This window comes from Cupressus sempervirens, chromosome 4 (assembly GCF_028749045.1).
Source record: "Cupressus sempervirens isolate cs-2001-9-10 chromosome 4, ASM2874904v1, whole genome shotgun sequence".
Taxonomy (NCBI): domain Eukaryota; kingdom Viridiplantae; phylum Streptophyta; class Pinopsida; order Cupressales; family Cupressaceae; genus Cupressus; species Cupressus sempervirens.
The window spans coordinates 298,747,207-298,758,737 of NC_143121.1; the positions used below are offsets into that span (position 1 = coordinate 298,747,207).

Here is an 11,531-nt window from a genome sequence, read left to right on the forward strand (position 1 = left end):
ATACAAGAGGAAATAATTTCTAAAGTGTCTACATTCAATGCATCTACAAATTATTTTAGAAACTTTTTTATGCACAACCCTTGCATAAAAATAAAGCATAAGAGAATAAATCACCAAAAAATAGAAGCTTTTTGTTTTTCCACTCCAAATATTTTCTTGTGGAAGAATCCAACTTCATTTAGCAACTTTCCAAGAAAACACAAATAAAGCAATAAATAGTGGTAAGGTTGAGTCACCTTATCCTAACAGTCTCCCACTTGATGAAGACCTTACAAGATTCAAATTGATGAAACTATATTATCACAGCCATCCATGAAATAACATAAATCATAACATATGCTCTCGTGCTCCAACTAGACACCTGTCCAAATAACACAAGCATAAGATCCATGTGATAACAAAGGCTATACACATTGCCACCACTCCATTGTGCTCATGAGCTACATAGAAGCATAAAAAATATCAACTTCTTAGCCCAACAAAACTATGAAGTCATCCCCCAGAAAACAAGATAAAACATCAACAATAACAACAACTAAATTGATTGGTCCAATCCAACTGATAAAACCATGAAATTGAAAATAACATCCATAGTAAATGTTAACCCATCCAATCACCCATACCTTAAAGGTATCCAACACTAGAAAACTCATGCTAGCAACATAACCAACCCATAAATTTCAATCTCAAGCTCTATGCGTAAACTAGTTGATGAAGACCAAACACATACAAGAACTCCCATTGCATGGGTAATGTTTATTCTAAAAAATCAAAAGCATACTAAGTCTATTAATAAAAACACAAAGAAAGTGCAACCATGTAGTACCAAAAACCATCCACAAAGACATGCAAATCTTGTAGCAAAAATACTACAAGAAACATCTCTCTCATCTAGTCTTCACAACTCTCTTGTGCTCTCCACATCCAACAAAGAAAAGAGATAAATGAACCACGTTGTCATCACAAAAATAATGAAGTATAGATCTCACAAATAATGTTATGTGAACCAAAACATCCAAGAGGATAACCAAGACCAAAGAAAGAAACTACAATTCATAAGTATGTAGAATTTCCTTCTAAAAACACTTCTAAATGTCAACTATGCCAAGCATGATCTCCTTTACAATCCCAAGAGAAAAGCCACAAAAAAATCCAAAACTGTTCAACCTCAAGAGATCAAACATAACATGATATCATGAATCTACATGGATGTAAGCCTCTCAAAGAAGATCAAACTCCTTTCCCATTTTAGGAAATCAGCCCACTACCATCTCCTATTGTCATCATAAATGAAAATACACCTCAAGGAGATAATCATATCATCCATCTCTCATAATGAATCCTCTAGAATCATCTAATTACAGTTCAAGACCCATGAATATGAAAGAAAAGATAAAGCACCTAAAAGTAACATTGGGAAAATACCTCTCAAGTGATAAACTATCTAGTAGACCAAGAGTGGGGAATGAGAATGCTCCTCCAAGATATGCAAGTCATTCTATGATTTATCCAAGAAAAATCTCCTCATAGGTCTCTATTGAACTCACCTCCAACAAAGGTGTAGGCTCCTTGGACTTTCTGTTGAAATCTCATCAAGAGTATACATCTCAACAACATGTCTCACATCTCAAGAGAACTTTAGCCTCACTTAAGTCTCCAAGTATCCACACGCACCTGTAATCAATCACTCCATGCAAAACTCTACTGCAACATAGCACTTTCGTGAAGTATCAAGAAAATGATCAAAGTAATCAATAACAATAAACTAAACCAAGATCAATATCAAAGCTCCAACCATGGAATCAAGAATATAAACATGACATCATGATCTAAACCATCTCCTCCAAAGAGGTAACATGCTTCATGTGATCATATCAGATAACTATATCATATCACAACTCTAAATTGGTAATAAAGAGCAAACCATGACATAAAAGCCATCATGAGAACATATCAAATAAAAGCATAAACAACATCTCTATCAAGGACCCCTTGAACCCTAAAGATGTCAACATCTCTAATCACATGAAGATACCATCTCCAACTAGTGAACCAACAAATGTGAAAGACCCTTCTGCAACAATAGGATCTAAGGCATCCTCCAACATCTACAACACTAAAGAAGATCATATGTCACCATATGATGGAAAAATATAGCCACTATCAAAACTCCCACTGAAATGTGATATCGAGCTATCTAAGAATATGACACACTATCCTCCAAATCTTAAAATCATCCAGGCCCACACATCACACTGAGTGAAACCATGATCTCCACACTAAGGAAATTCACCATGATATAGGACTCCATAAATGACTATCCAAGTACTCAAATATCATCCATCTTCTCATCCCAAAGCAACTACACAAATGCACAAGTGACAATAAACAAGGCCAGCTAAAAAGTTTGCACCAATATTGAATCAAATTTGGTGGATATAGACAGTCCACATCCAAGTTATCCCACTACAATCAAATGGGTGGCCTACCCACTTGACTGCCTAACTTGTAGATCCAATCATTGCAACATGCAAACCCACTATCACATTAGTGACATGTGAAAATGAGATGAAATAGAATAATCATGTAGACAACATGACTCAAACACCAAATCAAGCGCAAATATGATTTGCCAATCATGTCCTCATCTTACACCATAGTCCAAGAATCCAACAAAGCATCACCACAGAAATGTTGAGTGATTGATCACATACCAACATCTCCATACAGAGAAAGAAAAATACCTCCTCTCACCATGCACAAAGAATGCATGCATGTAGAACTACAACTATCTCATTTGGTGCCACTCTAAAGGAACAAGAGTCAAGAAAATAACTCTTCAGTAGATCCACAAAAAAGCACAAGTTTTTATTTTAGCATGCAAAACTTGCAAAAACATTGTGTTTAAGAACACCCATGCACATCCACACCCACTTCTCATCTGGAAGACTCAAAGTCTAAAAAAATACCAAACAATTGAACCCTGAATAATGGATTATCATAGACGAACATTGCCATAGATTTTTTTAGAAAAATCTATAAAAGCCTCTAATCCAATGAACAAGAATCCAAGCCATGCATGTATAAGCATCCAAGAGGAAAGCATAGTATTAGAACTTCCAGGCCTACTTGTAGACCACTTCCACAACCACTACTAGTACATGCATCTGAGAGAGATAGGCTATCCAGAAGCTTCCAGATCATCCATTGATCAACTCCATAACCTCTATGCATTATAGGTAACAAAAGAGACACCTTCAAATACCCATGCATCAAGAATTATTATGTTGTTAACCAAGAGCTCCAGATCAATGCCATTTCAACATGACCAACTCTATTTTCTCTGTCTTCACCATCCTTTAAGAAATGTATGCTATCTCCTAAAAAACTAAATCAACCGCAAGACTTCTACTCATCAAAGGATTAAATTATTAGCCAATTTCTTCAAAAAATATTCAAGCTTTGCAAGCTAAGAAATCTTAACAAAAGAAATACCCATAACCAAAAACACTGTGAATTTGCACATGCAAGAAACATGCAATTTACAAAACTGAGCTCTGATACCAATTGAAGGGAAATGAGAGCACCCCAGAAAGTCATCTGAGATTAGTATGCACATCCTGTATACAATAGCTCCTTGAATAACTTCTAATAAGCAAATACAAGTGCATACTACTATTCCATAAAAGCGGAAACATACATAGTTGATTTCTCACAATTAAAATCTTAAAGGAAAATGATTGCAATTTACTAATCTAAATAAATTTCAGTAGCATTACGACATACAAATTATTATTCTACAATCATAAAACTAGAAGAATGAGATAGAATAGAGAACATAGATATACGTGGGGAAAACCTTTCCCAGTCAAATACCCCACCCTCCAAACCATCAAGCTAATGTATTATTCAACAAGTTACAATACATTTTCAGCCTTCACATGGAGATTTACATCTTGCTCCATTCTAGAGAAAATCTGGCATCATAACCCGATGCAAATAACATTTCATCTCTCTCTCCATTCTCCACAACGATGCTTTGTACTTATAGAGTTTTCATACAAGAGGAAACAGTTTCTAAAGCGTCTAAATTCAACACATCTATAAATTATTTTAGAAACTTCCTTATGCACAACCCTTGGATAAAAACAAAGCATAAGAGAATAAATCACCAAAAAATAGAAGATTTCTATTTTTCTACTCCAAATCTTTTCTTGTGGAGATTTCTATTTTAAATGAATAAATCAAGGAATTTTGTAATTGGTGTCTTGTTATGAGATACATGTTTCTCTGTTTGTGCTTTAATTCAAGGAGTCAACTAAATGCTTAATGGAGAACATAGGTTGATACGACCCTTACATGGATTTGGGTAAGAAGGATAATATATGAATATTGGTAAAAGAATGTTGCAAGACAACATGTCTTAAATCTAATGGTATTTCTTGAAGTTTTTTTATGCAAAATATTTTACTTCTCATGATTCCATTTTCCAAAGAGGATAAGGCATCAATCACAACTAGGAGCTTGCATTTCTTGTTGTTTCATACATAGTTCTTGAAAGCATATACCATGAACTATTGTTCACTTTGTAGAACATTTATGCCAACATATCAAACTTCTAGCTAAACTTACTTTGCTACACTCATCTTTACCATCACTAGAATGCAAAAAAAGTTAATGTAGCTAAATTATTTCACAAATCAATTAAGCTATTAGTAAATTATTTCACATTGGAAGGAAGCGATGGAGGAATCCTGAGGGCGCATAAAGCCGTTCTGGTATTTTAGAAACCCTCGCTGTTTAAAAACCCCAACTTTTGCTCTTTTAAATGTTATATTTAAATGTGGCTTTGTCGCAGGCAGGGAAGTCCAAAGTTTTCAAGGCAATGCTCAGAGCAGGAATGTCTGAGTCTGTGAACTGCAAAGTGAAAATATCAGATATGACAGCCGGAGAGTTAAAACCGCTAAATGATTTTCTGTATTCGGGCAAAGTAAATCAAGCAAGCTTGGAATGCCATGGAGTCGCTCTTTACAGAGCTTCTGTTAAATATGATCTGCCTCTTTTGACGGCAATTTGTGAGAGATTTCTGGAAAGTAACGCGGCTAAAGATGTTCGTGGGGTTTTCGAGCTTGTTGTAGATTATAAGGTGAAGAAATTTCAGGAAGCTGTGTTGCCGTTTATTTTCAGTGAAGGGTTTGTTGAAAGAAATCGTCCTGTTTTAGTGATGAAAACACTGCGAACGGCTTCAAAGTTCGAATGCTTTGCCGCGTATCGAGAGAAGAGTTTGAAAACGATTCCTATCGAGCAGCAGGTGCATCCCCAAACAGAAGTATCTATGTTTGTTTGTTTTAATTTACGAATTGTTTCTTGAAAATAAAATAAACGTGCTCTTTCTGTTCTGGTGCTTAGAGTATTGTGAAAGCCTACAAAAAGAAGTCGAAGAGCCAAATGACATGGTGTGGGTCAGTAGACAAATTACGGGTTCTAAACTCCTCTGTTTTTTTATGTTTTTTTGGCGCGGGGGTTGGGGGGAGGAATGTGAAGTATATTTATGGTTGGAGAGGGATGGGGTTTAGAAGTTATTTAATTGTGGTTACTCATATTTGTTGCGGTCTAATGTGATGACATAATACATATTCTCATAACATTCATCATATGTAGTTTGATAGATTGATCAAGTGCCTTTCCCCTTGAGCCATCCATTTAGGAACCATCAAGGCCTTTGAACTCTTGTGACCACGTAAGCTCTCATTTTACCTATGAACTTAAACCCTTGATCCTATTTATATTTATTTAATGCGGCCTCATGATACATACTTAGGTCTCATTCATGACATGTAGTTTAAAAGATTGATCAAGTGCTTCTCCCTTTAAGCCATCCTATTTGGACACCTTAAGTGAGTTCATTTTACCTAGGACTTTAAACCATATATCCTAATCATATATATCTAATGTGATTGCATTCATACATAGTTTAATCACACTCCTCACATACATTGAGAGATTGATTGAGTGCTTTTACCCATTAGCCATCTTATTAGGACCTCGTTAGTTAACCCAATTCTTAAAATTATATTTATCTAATGTAATGACATTCATCACATTAGTTTATTGGAGTGATCAAGTACTTATACTTCTAAGTCATTTTATTAGGACCCCTTTAAACATAAACTATTGTGACCCTTAACCTCTCATTTCACCTAGTATCTTGTTGGTAAAAAGATTTGTCACTATGAAATCATTGCTAAAATTGACCTTGTTTACTTTGTAAATACAAATAAAGAGTTAAGTATGATCACTAATAAATTGCAAATTAGATATAAGATTAGATACATAAATGAGCTGTATTCAATATTTTATTCAAGTTTAGGCATGACTACTATCATCCTTTGTAGTAGTTGTAGCAGCCAAGATGCATAGCACAACAGAGAACCCTGGTATGCAAGAAGGTATCATAACCTCTTAAGAATAATACCAGATAACTACAATGATATTCCAAACTACAACCATCATAACTTGAGCAGACCTTTCAAAAGTTTCTAAAAGCTAAAAGCTGTCAAAACCCCATTGCACAAGATCATAAGATTGCCATTCTAAGAAGTTTGAACACATCCTTCAATCTTCTCACCCACAACAACAATATCATAGCATTCTTCAAACATTTATAGCTCAAGGGTGTTCCATTTATTCAATTTTTGAGAGATTCCATGCAAATTCATTTGTGCACATTCTGGAATTATTTTACCACAGGGTGGGTTGTCGATGATTCCACATTTAAGTACATGCAATCCTTGAGATAACATCTCTTTGAGGTGTTCCATTCCAAATGGGTGTACACTTAGAATTTTCCATGTAAATCAACTTGGGGATTATAAGTGACTGGCTTCATTTCTTTATGCAATGGATGTCGAAGAATTACCTGTTACATTTGTTGAAATATTACAAGAGGCTAATTATCATATATTGCAATCACTGTATTCCACGACACATTATCATCTTGAAGCGATACATTTACTTCACTAATTGATAAATTTCAAACACTTAGATTGCCAAATCCATTTCGTGTATTTTCTGCAATCATTCCATTTTATAAATTTATAAACCATTACATTATGTTACATAGCTCTCGTCCTTGGGGCAGACAGTTAAGGATCTTGGAAACGTGGCGACTCTAACGTTTACTCCTGCGATTTACATTTTGTTGTAGAATTTCTAGGTTTGTTCAACAAATCTATTTTCTTACCCGACATGGATATCTGAAAAGCAATTCCTTCATGAGTACTATTTAACGAATGTCGATAATCTGCATTAAATCTATATCATATCAGATATCCAAAATTTGACCAACGCTTGCAGACCTATCATTTATAGGAGATCTCATTGTTGTTGGAATGTCTTCATGTTAGTTATAATAACTAGCTCTCTTATTTTGGGTCTTTTTATTATTATAAAAATTTAACTTTTTTTCAAGAATTCTGTCTGGGTCCATTTGGTTGTTGGAATAGGAATAGAAAATTTGGAATGTTTTTCTATTTTCTATTTGGTTCGTCAATTGAAATAGGGAATAGGAATATATATTCCCATTTTGCCTCTAAAATGAGCTTATACCCATTCCAATTCCCAAAATACACTCCTATTCTCCATTCCTATGCTTGCAACAAAACTTAATTGGAATCTTCTCTAGATTAGGGTTATATAATAGAAATAACTACTTATTTTAACTTATAGGACTTCATCGAATTCCCTTTTGGAGTTTGAGGGGCTTTTTAGAAAACCTTAACAACTTTCATATTCTTTCAGTGATCCTTTCCTTTTGAAAATTATTTGTTTCTAGCAACATTGAAATTAAAAACAATTTCAACAACCTTGATGCCAATAAGTAATATGACTTTGGTTTGATTGCAACATTATATGGTTTCAAAGAAAATTCTTAAACTTTACTTTCATATGGGTCATATGAGTTTTAGTTTAAATAAATCTTTCCATCAAACCCTTGCCCCCTCCTCTTTGATGATATATTTATCTTGCATAATGTTCTCTTTCTGTTGACCATTGGTCAAAGAATGCCTCCCTATGGTAGTTGTGGGGTAGACTTGGGAATATTAGTAGCCAATTAGTATGGACGAAATTACCATTGGCTACTCTTGTCCACAACTTTATTACTCAAGTACCACATAAACTTGATACATAGGTATTTAATAGGTGTTCAAAACCACATAAACTTGGTACATAGGTATTTAATAGGTGTTCAAAATTCAATTGTGTTATAGATATGAAATTGAATGAAAATTTATGAAAATCATATAGAGTCTTGTGGAAAAAATGAATAATATTTTATCCATTACAATTCAGGTTAAATATATTACAATTTAATGTCAAAAATATCATGAAGTTCAATACTTTTAAATGTTCCATCTCTCATATTTTCCATCCTTTACTTTGTATGACTCTTTATATTTCCATGTTTATTCTTAGAATTTTGTCCTTTGAACTAACCAAATCCTTGAATGCTTTTTTGTATTTTCGATCATTTTTTTCTTTAAATCTTTTACAACTACTATTTTAATTCTTTGTTTCATTTTTAAAAATTGCATATTAGCACTTTTGTCCTTTTAGAAGCACATATTAGTTGTTAAAGACGAAATTACCCATTATTATTTCTTCGTTCAAATATAAAATACTTTATTATTCTTATGAAATCAGTTCTTATAGTCAATAACTTTTCTTTTATATTCACCATTTTGTAGGAAGGATAGTGAATCGTCCAATTGAAACTGAGGGAAAAGGCAACATGTTGCCATTATTGGATCAATGTTGAAAAACCCTAAATAATTTTCTTGGATGAAGAAAGTGAAATATATTTGTTTAATTTGGTGATTAAAGTAATGCTAGTATTTAATAGATGGAAACTTCTTTAAGATAGTTCATGATCAATAGATTTGGTATGTATTAATGTGTCATTTTTCCTCTCTATGGTGATAGTTGGTCTTCTTAATTTCTAAAGCTTATAATAGTTGTAGACATTAACATGATGTATAAATGGTTGTAGGTATTTTAAATTTTTTAAATTTAAGGTTATTATTTTTATTTGACTAAACAGAAAAACAGAGGACAAAAATTAATCTATATACGTTAATTGTTAGAAAGCTATGAAGTTTTTCTCAAAAGGAGTTACATTTTTTCACTATTGGGCACATTTATGTTAGAGTTTGTGAGTTTTAATATTAGAGAGCTTTGTGCTAACAAAATTATAATACAAATGTAATTTGAGTCAATTATTCAACAAATTATTTAATTTTCAAGTTGGATTAGTTATCTCATCTATAAGAAAAGAGAGATAATTTATGTTAATAATAAGTTTCAAATATTTTTGGTTTTTTAAATTGAATTATTTGCAAAAGGAGGTTATTTTAATTGTCTACATGTTGAAGTTGTCTTATTTGAGATCACTTTATTTGTAGATGTAGAATCAAACCATATTGTCTAAGATGCTTTTGATAATGTCTACAAGACAAAACTATTTTTGTTGTATTATCATCTTTATATTATGAAAGTTGTAGACAAAATTGTAGTAAAGCAAGATGGTTGAGTTATTAGTTCAAGAAAACACTTCTAGATTGCACAAAATCCAAATGAAAAGTACAAACTTCAAAAGCAATATAAGGACAAATGATTAAAATATAAAGAATTGAATGTAATGCACCTAAACCAATTGAAAGTTCAAGGCCTTGGGACATTGAGAATATATCAAAATATTCTCATCAAATTAGGAGCTCTTCATGTAATTGAAAAAAGGAAAGGTCAATTTTTTTAGATAATAGTATGACCACATGGTTGTAATGAATTGAGCAGAATGGAAGAATGCTACATGGAAGTCCAAAGAAAACAATGATTTTTTTGGTGGTGAATTTTTGTGAATTAGTGATTTTGGAAGTCCAAGGAAAACACTTCTAGATTGCACAAAATCCAAATGAAAAGTACAAAGTCCTCAAGCAATATAAGGAGAAATGATTAAAATATAAAGAATTGAATGTAATGCACCTAAACCAATTGAAAGTTCAAGGGCTTGGGACCTTAAGAACATATCAAAATATTCTCATCAAATTAGGAGCTCTTCATCTGTGTAATTAAAAAAAGGAAAGGCCAATTTTTTTAGATAATAGTATGACCCCATAGTTGTAATGAATTGACCAGAATGGAAGAATGCTACATGGAAGTCCGAAGAAAACAATGATTTTTTTGGTGGTGAATCTTTGCGAATTGGTGATTGTGTCTCTTTGGGAAATCGTAATTTGGTGAATGAAACCTACATATGGGGTCAACCACGTTGCCAACATATTCAATAATTTGGGTCCAAAGTTCGGGCTAATTACCCATTAGTTTACACATAATTGGTCCCAAATCTCAATCCAACTGCTAATGTAATCTACATTTAGGACACAACTATTTTTAAACTTTTGCCAACCTTTACGTATCATTTCTTGTTGGAAAATTTTATTTTGTCATTAGAAGAAGAAACTATTTTCCTTGGGGTTGAGAGTTGCCTAGAATTTTGCCAACACGTGTCTCCAACTATCCATGTTTAGCCAACTATTTAATATTTTGGGATTTGGGACACGTATCTCAATTTGTGAAAGAATCATAATTTATATCATAACGTTTAAGATTAGGCCCCAAATAGAGTTCAAGGCATTGATATTTCTTACATCAATTGTCTAGATTAATGTTTTTCACCAAAGCAACAATAACATGCAAAGTGATGATGACCAAGTTGGCAATAAATAGGGGCACATTATTAATTGAATCTTAATGGATTGGAATACTACAAGTGTATTGTACAGTGTACACTTGGCATGTGGGCTAAGGCCCATCTATGAGAGTAAGTTCACCAAAAAATCAAATTATCTCTCTATAACAACCAATAGATTAGCCAACTATATTAATATTTTGTGTCATATGAATTAATTATTTTTCCTACATTTATTTACATGCCAAATTTGATTTTTAATTTGCAATAACTTTTATTAAATTTTGATTTAGAAAGGAAAAATTTTCCAATAGAAGATAGTGTACTTCCCTTGAACAAAGGAATTGCCCTTGATTAGAAAATTTTTGTGCATATTAACATTTGAATTCGTCAGCATTTTACATTTTTTTTGAGTAGAGGTTTCTTAAAGTTATCCCTAGAAGAAAATAAGAATCTTATGTCCTTTCTTTAGGGACAAGAAAATTCATAAATGATGTGATCAAATGCAGTTTGTCTCTTCTAGCTTTTCTATATATATGAATGTTGCATACCCACAATGCCTAGGACTCAATAAAATATGGTAAATAGGCATCATAAATAGTTTGGATTTCTTTTCAAGCTTTCCGTAGGATTCAACCAATTGAAAAAGGTGAGGAATATAAACCAATAAACAAAATACATAAGATATAATTATTTATAATGAGTAGATCAACTAGAAATTCAACAAAAATGTTTTAAATGTAGTAATCTTGGTAAGAAATCTTCAAATATTTATTGTCTTGAT

At 32.7% G+C, this 11,531-nt stretch overlaps 1 protein-coding gene across 1 annotated transcript; it reads left to right on the forward strand.

Moving 5' to 3' along the window:
* Positions 1-4,769: 4,769 nt before the first annotated feature.
* Positions 4,770-8,900, forward strand: LOC149561192 (BTB/POZ domain-containing protein At1g01640-like). Its single transcript, XM_089823758.1, has 2 exons — positions 4,770-5,311; positions 8,748-8,900. Exons 1-2 carry the CDS (start codon positions 4,829-4,831, stop codon positions 8,754-8,756), a joined length of 492 nt encoding a protein of 163 aa, XP_089679884.1. The 5' UTR covers positions 4,770-4,828; the 3' UTR covers positions 8,757-8,900.
* Positions 8,901-11,531: the final 2,631 nt, after the last annotated feature.

Bases quoted from the DNA above. Each gene is read 5' to 3' on its own strand.
- LOC149561192 (XM_089823758.1), top strand. From the start codon at position 4,829: ATGTTATATTTAAATGTGGCTTTGTCGCAGGCAGGGAAGTCCAAAGTT.